The sequence below is a fragment of the Trachypithecus francoisi genome, unplaced genomic scaffold, assembly GCF_009764315.1.
Source record: "Trachypithecus francoisi isolate TF-2019V2 unplaced genomic scaffold, Tfra_2.0 Lachesis_group4, whole genome shotgun sequence".
NCBI classification, from domain to species: Eukaryota; Metazoa; Chordata; class Mammalia; order Primates; family Cercopithecidae; genus Trachypithecus; species Trachypithecus francoisi.
Window position 1 is genome coordinate 16,831,893 of NW_022681469.1, and position 12,928 is coordinate 16,844,820.

At 39.2% G+C, this 12,928-nt stretch overlaps 1 protein-coding gene across 6 annotated transcripts in view; it reads right to left on the reverse strand.

Moving 5' to 3' along the window:
• Positions 1–12,928, reverse strand: part of MGAM (maltase-glucoamylase) — a 118,592-nt gene that overhangs the window by 56,852 nt on the left and 48,812 nt on the right. For all 6 annotated transcript variants that reach the window (XM_033194335.1, XM_033194336.1, XM_033194332.1 and 3 more), the window contains 8 exons: positions 11,765–11,881; positions 11,069–11,223; positions 9,442–9,526; positions 7,900–7,956; positions 7,220–7,344; positions 4,473–4,561; positions 1,757–1,806; positions 1,176–1,343 (listed from right to left, as the gene is read on the reverse strand). In XM_033194335.1, coding sequence (XP_033050226.1) covers positions 1,176–1,343; positions 1,757–1,806; positions 4,473–4,561; positions 7,220–7,344; positions 7,900–7,956; positions 9,442–9,526; positions 11,069–11,223; positions 11,765–11,881 — 846 coding nt within the window. The remainder of the gene's footprint in view (positions 1–1,175; positions 1,344–1,756; positions 1,807–4,472; positions 4,562–7,219; positions 7,345–7,899; positions 7,957–9,441; positions 9,527–11,068; positions 11,224–11,764; positions 11,882–12,928) is intronic.

Sequence of the window (12,928 nt, forward strand, 5' to 3'; positions counted from 1 at the left end):
CCTCTGTGTCTTGTCACGCAGGCTCTCTTCTGCACTTCCTCTTTAGCATGACACATGGTGTCATCCCGAAGTCAGCTGATCCCCTTGCTCTCCAGTCCCCAAACCAGTATCCCCCATTGGCATGGAGTGGCAGAAAGAACACAGCAATAAGAATCATATGACCTAGTTATCAAGCCCACATTTCTGTAGAATGTTGGACAAATGATTTCTTTTATTAATTTTTAATTTTAACGGGTATACAATAGGTATACATATTTATGGGTTATATGAAATATGTTGATTCAGGCATACAATGAATAATCATCACATCAGGGTAGGTCAGGCATTCTGTTTCATTTCTTTGGGTTTCAATTTTAGCAACAGCAAAATTGAAAAGTTGGAAAAAAATTATATTTCTTTCCATTTCTAACATCCCAGCCTCTTCATTTCTCTAAGCCTGAAGACTCCAACTTTGAAATCTTCCTTTAATACCATTAGTTCAAATATTTAATATTTTTCTACATATTTTTCTTATCTTTGATACTTCTTTAAACAACACTTCCCAAGTTAAAAGTTCTCACTTGTCTGGAGTAATAAAATCACATTCTAAAATTATCATCCTTCTCCCAGTCTCCTCCCAGTCCAAACCATCTTGTACTTCCCTGTTCTACTAGTCCCCAAAACCCACTCCCACTCCCAGCAATGCTCACACACAGTAGCACAGCCTTCATTCAAGGATAACATGAGGCCCTTTGAGAATTAAATCAAGTTGGTACCTAAGACCCTCCAAAATCTGACCACAAGTTTCCTATGCAAACTCGCCTCTTTTTCAAAACTAAATCTTATCTATGCTATTCCAGTCATATAATTTTCACAGGCTAATAATGTAAGGCTGTTCCCCACTTTCCTAACTTTGCTCTTCTTGTGTCTCATCATAATTATAATTCTACTTTTGGGAAAAGGAAGTGGAACCAGTTAGAGAGAGAACATTGAGAGGCAGAGAAGAGAATAAGAAGGTAAACACCCAACTCATTCTATCTCTGGCCACCTCATATTTTTCCCCAGTCCTCTAACTTCCCCAAAACAGGCTTCAAAGTTGCTCTGTTCCTTCAGGAACCCATGCGACCTTGGCATAAGGAACACCATGATACTATGGAGAATTCTCAATACACCATTTCAACAAAATGAGTTTTTACCTTCAGGTTAGAATCATAAGTGACTGTAGGAGAAGTCTGACTTGGCACACCATTGTGTTTCACTGTAACATTACCAGGTTCCTCCGTCCCAAGAATTTTAATCTCATTAAATGCTAAATTATTGGGGTCCTTGTAGGTTGATTGTGAAATATTCACCTCCAAGCGGTTCTGCAAAACAATTAAGTCCAATTATGCCTAAAGGTATGTCTGTAATACACAGATTCTCAAGTCACTCAAATATTCCATTCCAGACCGGATACCCCCCACTGCCCTGAATGCCTCTCTGCTTTCTCTACTAGTGTGTGCTCAAGAAGTACATAATTATTTTGATAATCCTCTAATTTAAAACAATCATAAAAACACAGAGACATTTAAAAACTGTATTTAAAAACACTACTTGCTATATTAATGCCTCTTTTTCAAAACATCTATGAAATCATAAATAGAAATGTGCTCACCTATAGCCAATAATGCATATAAAGTTACAAATACAATCACGCATATACAATATACACAAGCACAGATGTGCTAGTGGTCAGTCCAAAGCCCACACCTAAGATTCAGAAAAGTATGCTACTTACTTGAGTGACAGAAAACTCACATAAAAGATACACTTTATTGGCCACAGTATCTGAAAGTGAGAGAAAGACAAGTCAGATCCTAGCCTTCCCACCACAGAAGAAAAGATTTCACCTGCCACTCCTTTCAGCTATGTCTTGAGGTTGCACATAGCAGTTTTCCTTTTCTTTATCGATAAATAATTTTCAATTGTATATGTGTATCACATTTCTTTATTCATTCATTCATCAATGTACAATTAGATTGTTTCTGTATCTTGGTTGTTGCACATAATGCCATAATGAATGTGGGAGTGACTATCTTTCTTAAAGACACTTATTTCATGTCCTCTGGATATACACCCAGAGGTGGAATTTCATGAGATTGTATGGAAGTTCTGTTTTTAATTTTTTGAGGAACCTCCATACTATTTTCCATAACAGTTGTAACAATTTACACTCCCACCAATAGTCTAAAAAATTCCATTTTCTCCACACCCTCGCCAGCACTTATCTCTTATTTTATTTTATTTTTTTTTGAGACGGAGTCTGGCTCTGTCGCCCAGGCTGGAGTGCGGTGGCCCGATCTCAGCTCACTGCAAGCTCCGCCTCCCAGGTTCACGCCATTCTCCTGTCTCCGCCTCCAAAGTAGCTGGGACTACAGGCGCCCGCCTCGTCGCCTGGCTAGTTTTTTGTATTCTTTAGTAGAGACGGGGTTTCACCGTATTAGCCAGGATGGTCTCGATCTCCTGACCTTGTGATCCGCCCGTCTCGGCCTCCCAAAGTGCTGGGATTACAGGCTTGAGCCACCGCGCCCGGCCATCTCTTATTTTTTTTATGCTTTCCATGCTAACAGGTGTGAGGTGATATCTCACTGTGATTTTTGACTTGCATTTCTGTGTAATTTAGTGATGTTGAGTATCTTTTCACATACCAGTTAGCCACTTGTATGTCTTCCTTGGAAAAACATCTGCTCAGGTCCTTCACCCAGTTTTTAATTGGGTCATTTGATGTTTTGCTACTGAGTTGCCTGAGTTCCTTATTTTTTCATATTAATCTCTTCTGAGATATACGGTTTGCAAACATTTTTATCCATTCTGTAGTTTGCCTTTTCACTTTGTTGATTGTTTCTTTTGTTGTGCAGAAGACTTTTTGTTTGATGTAATCATACTTGTTTATTATTTGCTATTATTTGCTATTTTTCCTTTGATTTTGGTATCATATCCAAAAAGTCATTGCCAAGACTAATGTCAAGGAGGTTTTTTCCTGTTTTCTTCTAGGAGCTTCACAATTTCAGCCCTTACATTTAAGTGTTTAATTTTACATTGCACAGTAGCAAAGAGATGAAAACAACCTAAATGTCCATCAATAGATGAATGAATAAGGAAATTGTGGTACATATATACAAAGAATATTATTCAGACATAAAAAGAAGAAAATTCTGCCATTTGCAATGGCATGGTTGAATCTAGAGGACATTATACTAAGTGAAACAAGCCAGAGACAGAAAGTCAAATACTGCATGGTCTCACTTACATGTGAAATCTAAAAAAGTTAAGCTCCTAGAAGCAGACAATATAACAGTTGTTCTTAGAGCCTGCAGGTGTGGAAAATGGGGAGATGATGGTCAAGGGTACAAACTTTTAGTTATTAGATGAATAGGTTGTAGGGATCCAGTCTACAGTATGGATGGCGATGGATGTGTTCCTTAAAATAGCTGTGGTAATCATTATACTATGCCTATATATATATTAAATCCTCACATCCATGTCCACTTTGGATATATTTCATCTTTTAAATATTTTACAATTAAAAAATAAATAAATATTTAAATCTACATATTGGATTAGATGGACAAGAGTCTCTAAGGTCAAGCCATTGTTTTTCCTTCTCTTTCCTACTGGAACATTGCAAAGCTTCCCTTCCAAAGGCTTCCAAGGCATATGCCTCAAGGGGATCTGTTTCCTAAACTTGAAGCACAGGAATTGTTAGTATACTGGACCCACAAATACTAAAAAGTATGGCCAGGTGAGTACACACTACAACAGTATATTCTCACTGCCTCATTGGCAGGGGCATGATTTCTGTATCGCCGACATTTGCTCATAAGAATTTTGGGTGGAAGACATTAACATTGAATTACAGGAACAGTCTTGAAACCATCTCTTCTAAGCACCCATTGACAATAAAAAGAGAGCCTATTGGCCAAGCGTGGTGGCTCACGCCTAGAATCCCAGCACTTTGGGAGCCTGAGCCGGGTAGATCAAGAGCTTAGGAGACTGACACTGGCTAACACGGTGAAACCTCATCTCTACTAAACATACAAAAAATTAGCCAGGCGTGGTGGCAGGCACCTGTAGTCCTAGTTATGAGGGAGGCTGAGGCAGGAGAATCACTTAAGCCTAGGAGGCAGAGGTTGCAGTGAGCTGAAATTGTGCCACTGCACTCCAGCCTGGGCGACAAGAGCAAAACTCCACCACAAACAAACAAACAAAAGAGAGCCTATTATTGATATCACTGGCCAACAGAAGAATTGTCAGAGATAGAAATGTATTTTTTCTTCCTTTGTAGGTCATCTACCACTACCTCTGAATGGTGCAACCAGAAACAAAATACTTCAGTGACTCTTGCTGCTGTGCCTGCTGAGATTTCTCCCACAGCTCAATGACAGGCAGGAGGGAAGGACCATAAGTCACAGGTGCGGGTTTGGAAACAGCAACATGATCGTTTCAGCGCTCACCCTTCGTTTCCCCATCATCCCAGAAAAGTTCTCCTTTTGCTTCTTTGTTCTCATCTAGGGCAATGATAAGACCAAGAGGGTTCTTTCGACTGTGGGGAACAAGATTCAAGAGACAAAGACAGGAGTCAGAGAATTTTGCCAACTGAATTGAGAATGTTTCCATCAAATTTCAAATTGAAAAAGTTACTAGCAGCAGATGGTTCTGCTTTTCTTCAGGCACAAACACAAAATTGACAGGCGCCCCTATCTTTAATATCAACAGTGTCACAATAGATAGAAATACCCCAAACATTAGCAATAACATCTATGTTGGAGGCAAGAATTTAAGCACCAGAGTCTCTTCAATAGCTCAAATAAAAGCTGCTTCTGCAACTACTACTTAGAATACAGACTATGAGAAGAGAAAGAAATCTTAGGCAATAACTGGTTCAGTCAGATCATTTTAGCAATGATGCCCTCAGGAGAAGTGTCCAGTGCTGTGAGGAAGATAGAGTTTCACCTGCCTAAGGACCATTTATACCCAGAAATCAACAACACACAATAAGGCCCATCTATTTAGTAGTAACTTATCTGATTATCAGGTATTAGTTTCTTTTGAAAGAAAAACAAATCATTCTAATGATCTACTTTATAATTTAGAATAAGAAACACAAAACATTACTCAAAGACATGGTAAAGTAGACAGACAGAGAGGAAGAGGGGGAGAGAGAAAAATTTTTATTTGGAATCTCTCCTCATTCTGTCACTCCTCTAGGCAACCTCCAAGTTTCCTGCTCTTCTTGTTTCTTCTCTGTCTGTCACTGGACTCACATTCTCCATTGTATTATTTCACAGTTCAGCCTTTCACTATACAAGAGTTAGTTTTTATTATCAACAAAATCATCTGCTTTCATTAAATATTCATGTATTGAGTAGCAGTCATTTCTAGGAAGTCAATGAGATACAAAAATTAATAAATCACAAGTCCTGACCTGAATGACCTTAAATATTACCGGAAAAATTAGGCACATTCATTAAAAAAACGGAGGCGGACAGTGAACACAACACAAAAGTTAAGATATTCTAGGAGTCCAGAACCACAGTTCCAGAAATATGGTGGACTGGATATTCTTCTGGAGACTTACCCAGTAAAATATTCCCTGATTCTAGATAAATTACAACACATATTCCTGTTAAAATATTGTTGGATTTGCAAGAAAGTAAGAAATATGTCCAAGAGACCAAAACAATAACAGGATAACAAAACACTGAGCTAAAACTAAAAGGGTGCTTAGTAAGCAAAACCCAGAATCTCCGTGCAGCAAATTCCCATAGCAAGGTTAAAACTGGGCTACTAAGCCTAGCAATCCAAGGTAGAGAATGTGAACCTCTGATTCCCACATGAAGCCGGGATCCTTAAAGGAAGCTAACGTAATGCCAGTTGGAAGCAATTCTTGGCTTGCAAACAGAGGAGAAGGCAAATCATCTCTGAAGGAATGAGACCTACATTTATAAGATTATCATAGCTTAAAAAAAATAAGATCACCGAGCACACAAGGTAATAAGTCAACATGAAAGAAAGTCAGCAAAGGTAAGTAACAATAGACTTAGATTCCCCTAAACATTTCAGATAATAAAATTTTCTAGCACAGAGTATACAACTATTATTGAAATGCTAACAGTATTAAGGAAGACAAAATCTTCTAAGGAGCTATATATATATATATATATATATTATATATATATATATGAAATGACCAGAAATTTGAATGTGGCAGTGCTTCCTCCGCTGGAAGATTAGGGAAAGATTTCTTGCTACTGAAATGTAAGTTTCATTTGGGTCATTAAGAATACACCAGGGCAAAGATGTTGGAAAGGATAAATTCAAAAGCCCAAATGCAGTAAAATACACAGGTATGTCTGGGAAATAGCAGGCTTTTGGACTAGCTGGTCTGTATGTACATGAAGGTATGGCAGGAGATAAGACTTGTTAAGGTAACATGTAACCAGGTTGTGATTGGTTTTAAATACCCTATTAATAGAAGACTTTGGACTTAAAGCCTGGGAGCAACCAGTCGAGATTTTCATTTTGGAAAAATCAATTTGGTATCACTGTGCAGAACAGCTTGAAAGTGAACAATTCGAAAAAAGAAGCCAACTGGTGTTGGATTTAGGGATATTTTCCATTAGCATCATAAAAAGTCTATAATTTGGAAAATTAAAGCAGTAAGAGAAGTTCAAAAGAAAAGACAGGTTTCTGGCTTCCAAAGAACTCCTAGTCTATTAAAGACAAGTAGGCTAATACTCTCAAACGCATGAAGATATAAATGTGTACCTCTTTAGTACAGATGGAATCTATTGTTTTGGAATCAATTAAGTATAAAGGAAAAGTCAGTGACTTGGAGATTTGAGGTTTGCAGAAGGTAATATTTGAATCACAAGAAAGAAAACTTAATGGGAGAAAAGAAATATGAAGTTGAAATTCTAGGAGGGTGGAAATTGAATCTTGACTCTCTAGAAAAGAGAACAAGTGAGTCAAGAGTAAAGAAACATGGATGCACAGTGTGGCCAAGGCAGACAGAGGGATCAACTGACCTGGTTTGCCCAGAATCAAGAAGCATCCCAAGGGAAGGGACTTTTGGTGCTAAAACTGCAACAGTCCTGGCCAAACAAAAAAGGCTGACCACCCGGCTGTTAGTTTCAAAAAGAAATTCAAAGGGTTTCAGGAAGGATATCAATTCTTAAAGGACACTCCAGCCATGCTATACCTGGCCAGAGTGGTTGTATTTGGCTGCTGTGTGGGAAAGATGTAGCCTCCTCGAAGGTGAAGTCCAATTTTGTCTCCAGGAAGTTCCATCTTGACTTTTTGCTTCCTCCATCTCACTTGGTTCCCCTGATGCATGCAGATAAATCAAACATATTGGCATGACAGCATATTGCCCTCCACTGATTATCTACGTGCCGAGTGATCCACAATTCTCTCCCTTTTCCAATTAGTTGAATTACAGTCTAGCCAGGCAATCAAACAACAGAAGGAAAAAAATCAGGAATAACATGTTCTGCCACCAGTTGGGGGTTTGTGAAAACATTTACGCCATGCTGAGGCTATTTGATAAATATTATATAAACTGAGAGTTCTAAACAAATAATCTGATTCCTGACCAAGCTCACATTGTCCATCAGTTCCTCCAATATTCATTTATGAGATACTATGTCAGCCTCTATCTTATTGCTGAATAAAGTATATGAAGGTATTTTTTCACATTTCATCATGACTGATGTTAGGGATTTAGGTTGACTTTACCCAGGTTCTGCTATGAAATTACAGAAAACACTACCAAAATACTCCTCAGCAGGTAGATGGATGTTTCTCTCTCAGGAAAGGTAACTTGTCTATGCAGCTGCAGCTACAGTCTTAAGGAGTAGAAGAAAAGCCAAAGCTACTCACAGTCTCGTAGTCATACCAGACAGCATCAGGCACATATGCCATCACTTTCTCTGCACCCTGAAATTAAAACAGTATAGTGTCCCCTGAGAGAAATAAAATGGATTTCTTTTTATTATCTAGGGAACTTCTTAATCATACACAGAGAGGGCAGGAATGCCCTTTCCATCCTCTGTTATTATGCCTTTCTTCTGCTTCTCCTCTAATACAAATAATAGAAGCTGTAACTTGGCAACCCAGAGAGAAATCCCAAACGTAGCCACATTAGGAATAATAATAATAATAAAACATGTGGTGACAAACATTCCAGCTTTACATGATTATATCATTCAATTTTCCCAACACTCCCAAATGGTAGGTACTATTATTATTATTATTACACCTCTACAGATAAGAAGCCAGTACAACTGTCACCCCTGATCACACAGGCTCAAAGTGGCAGAGACAACAATCACATCCCTATCCGCCTGACTTTAGAGTGAGTGTTGGGACTGCTCCATCCTGTTTCTGCATCATGGAGCAAGTCAGGATCTGCTATGAGAATCCAAAAACAAATAGGACCACTCCTGATATAGTCTGGATGTTTGTCTCTGCCCATATCTCATGCTGAAATGTAATCCCCAGTGTTGGAGGTGGAGTGTGGAGGGAGGTGACCGGATCATGAGGGCGGATTTCTCATGAATGGTTTACACCATTCCCTTGGTTCTGTCCTGGTGATAGTGAGTGAATTCTTATAAGATTTGATTGTTTAAAAGTGCGCAGCAGCTGAGCACAGTGACTCATGCTTGTAATCTCAGCACTTTGGAGGCGGAGGCAGGTGGATCATCTGAGGTTGGCAGTTTGAGACCAGCCTGGCTAACATGAAACCCCATCTCTACAAAAATACAAAATTAGCTGAGCATGGTGGCAGGTGCCTGTAATCCCAGCTTCTCAGGAGGCTGAGGCAGGAGAATCGCGTGAACCTGGGAGTTGGAGGTTGCAGTGAGCTGGGATTGTGCCACTGCATTCTAGCCTGGGTGACAGAGTGAGACTCCATCTCAAAAAAAAAAAAAAAAAAAAAAAAATGCGTGGCAACCCCCCCCACTCTCTCTCTTGTTCCTGCTTTTGCTATGTGACATCCCTGCTCCCCTTCCTCCATGACTGTAAGCTTCCTGCGGCCTCCCTAGAAGCTGTGCAGATACTAGCATCATGCTTCTTGTAAAGCTTTCAGAACTGTGAGCCAATGAAATCTCTTTTCTTTGTAAATTAATCAGTGTCAGGAATTTCTTTATAGCAATGCAAGAACAACCTAACATAACTTTTAAATCTAGAGTTTCCAGTAGATGCTTCTAAACTGGTTGGGAACTTGATCGAGGGAAAAAAAATTCTAGAAAGAAAAATGTGTAATTACCAGATGTCTAGCTTCTCAAAACCTAGCACACTCTCTTCAAGGCTGACTCAGTCACAGATGTCAGAAATTAGTTTGGAATAAGGAGGAGAGAGGAATTTGCAGGGCAGCAGGAACAGAAGTGGAGATCCCTAGTGTATCTCTGTGGGAACACTTACTTCATCCAGAACTGGAGTGATGAGGAGGCCGGGCCCCCATAAGAACTGTTGGTGCACATCCCAAGTGTTGTTGTCCTCGTAGAACCTGAAGACCAGAAAGACAGCTCACTGAGATTTGAGCCACTGCCAATGAGATTTGTCACAGTTCTACTCACAACCTGTTGAAAGCATACAGGCCGCCTGCCTGGGCAAACCTCCCAAATTATTCTGTGACACCTACTCAAGCCCCTCTGCACCCCTAGACAGATTCCCCTTCCCCAGCTTATGTCTCCTATTCCCTCAGGATAAACAGATGCTTCTATTCCAGTATGTATGCTAGGCAGGTCTCAGGCTGTAATTCTATTTTCCATATCCCTCCTTTTTAAAAAAAGTAAGTTGAGATCTAGATATTTGCATCAACATGGATAGAACTGGAGATCATTATGTTACATGAAATAAGCCAGGCATATAAAGACAAACATCACATGTTTTCACCTATTTGTGGGATCTAAAAACCAAGAATTTATGGATACAGAGAGTACAAGGATGGTTACCAGAGGCTGGGAAGGATAGTGAGGGGCTGGGAGGGAGGTCAAGATGGTTAACAGATACAAAAAAAAATAGTTAAAAAGAATGAGTAAAACCTACCGTTTGATAGCAAAATAGGGTGACTATAGTCAATAATCACTTAATTGTACATTTAAAAGTAACTTAAAGAGTGTACTTGGATTCTTTATAACTGAAAGGATAAATGCTCAAGGGGATGGATACCCCATTCCAATAATGTTCTTATTTCACATTGTATGCCTATGTCAAAACATTTCATATACCCCATAAATATATGCAACTACTATATACCCACAAAAATTTAAAATTAAAAAATTAAGTTAAATAATCAATACATTTCATAACCTCAGCTGACTATCAAGAAATTGGATCTGATCATAAAATATACCAGATAATTTAACCTTTTATTTTTTTCTCTTTCAGGATATTTGCTTTTTAACAAGAAATTTCATGAACAGACAAAAACTTCCCAAAATAATGAATATATGATAGCTTGATATGTGCCTGAGGGCCTCATATGTCACCCACATAAGGGAGTTGACTGTATTTTGACAAGAAAATACTCTTAAGTGCCTTGTTTTAGAATTAAATTAGAGATGTTCATTGCCTGAGAAATAAGAATTCTGAAATTCTAAAAATCCTTTATAATAGCCTCATTTGTATTTATATTATAGGCTCATTCCTATAGCTTGAACATAGTTCTGGCATTATAGCGCATTACAGACGAGACCACCACAGTCAAGACTTCAAATCCTTTAAATTAAGACTGAAGAAACTAAGGAAAAAATGATTCCCCTAAGATATAGAGTGAGTTAGTGAGCGGCAGAACAAAGAAAAGACCTGTAGTCCCATGACTTTTAGTCTAATTCTCTCACCAAAATGGAACAGGCGAGGTTTACAAATACCAACTAGGTATTCCAGTTAGATAGATAAATGAATAGAGATATATAGATTATAGATATAGATATAGATAGATATGAATAACTGCCCGAATTGTTTCAGTTTTCACTCCGATATTTGATGATATAGTCAATGTCATTCCAGATGCATTAATAAATTTGAGGAGGTTAGGTGAACTTACTCATGCAAAAGGGGCCTAGCCACCGTGTCCCCTCGGCTGTGAGCACGGAAGAAGAGGGTGTATAGGTAGGGCAATAGAGTATAGCGGATGTTAAGGTAGTGCCTGGAGGAATTCAACAGCAGGGAGTCAGCTCCAAAGGAGGCAGGATCCTGGTCCTGGGAGGAAATAGGAGTTTACAGTTGTGGTTTGGCTGCAGAATATCAGAAGCACCTGCAGAATTCTAGACCTCATTCATTACAACCAAGAATTTCCCTCCTGAATGACAGAGGCCAAGGTTGCAAACCTCGCTTCTGAGCAGTACCAAGTAAGGGTCTCTCCTTGGGTTTTCGATTCATCCTGCCTCCCTCATTCTTTAAGATTCCTCTCTTGGGAGGCTGCAATTTAAATAATTTTGAAGTATTTCCTCGTTTGCTTCTTATTTAAAAGCAAACAATATAAATAAAGTGTACAGAAGTTTGATGAAAGACCTTTACAGACACGCCATTTCCTTGAATGCAGCAGTAAATAACAGGCTGAGACTGTTGGGCATTTCGATGATACAGCACAGGTTCTGGTTAATTGCACATGATGGTGCAAATCAGAGTAAGTGAAGACCAGGTAAGACGTTGGTTCAGCAGATCTCTTGGCAAGGATGCAGACAGATCTAGTCCTAATGTACGCCAAATTCATTCTGACTCTATTTCTTAGGAGCCTTACCTTGAAGCCTTGGCCATTGTGATTTCTAGAAAATGGATAAAATGCGCCCAACTGCATCCACCGCCTACAGAGCTCCTCAGGGGCATCCAAGGCAAAACCACATATGTCAGGACCCACCTGGAAGGACACACAGACAACAGGTATATCTCACTTCCTTCCACCACCCTCCTTTGCTTTCCACCAGGGACCTCCCAACTAAACCTTGCTTAAACTTCCTACTGAGAAGGCTAGGAGGGTGGTCAAAATTCGGGTATAGCCTGTGTCCACTCTTGAATGCTGGATGACTTTGAGTAAGTTACTCAATCCTTCTGTGCCTCAATTTCCTCATTTTGTCAGTGAGTACTAAATTACTACACAGGCATTTAGTAAATGAGTGAGATAATGAAAGTAATATACTTTACATACGAGAGCTTTTGGATGCATAGTACCTAATACTGCTGATATTATTATTTTGACCTCACTACTATCAGCATTATTTTTCTAAAGCCTAACTCTGACCATGTCACTCGCCTATTAAAAAGTCTCCAGGACTTCCTTGCTGTTCATCCTTTTAGATCTTTAAAACCTGGTTCCAACCCATCTTTTTAGCATCACTTATCATTCCAGTCCCACACACCAATCCTCATAGATACATCAAATAATCCCCCTTCTACTGTCTGTGCTCACTTTTATTTCTCAGTGTTAAAATGAACTTCCCCCCTCATTAGTCAGATGAAAAAATACTCACCTTTCAAGGTTAATCTCAAATGTCATCTTTTCCATGAAGTGTCCCTTGGCTCCCTGCCTTGATTCCTTTTGTCCCTCATAATTTTGTCAGATAAAACCCTTTCTCGGGATCTCCCATAACATTTAACTCATATGTCCCTGTCGGTCTTTTTACCCTAGTTTGTCATAATTATTTGTTTACACATATGTCTCCTCTTCCTAAACTGCAAACCCTTGGGGCAAAGAGGAGGTACATCTTTACTATATTTATGCTTTCCTTCCCCTCTCACCATGCCTACTCTGCTCAAGACCTTGAACATTCTAAGAGCTCAATTCATAAATATGTTGGATTTAACTAAAAAATGCCAAAGCCTGTAGGGTGCTGGCAATGTTACACTTCTTCATCTCGGCACTAGATACACAGAAGTGTTCAGTTGGTGAAATTCATCAGCTGTATTC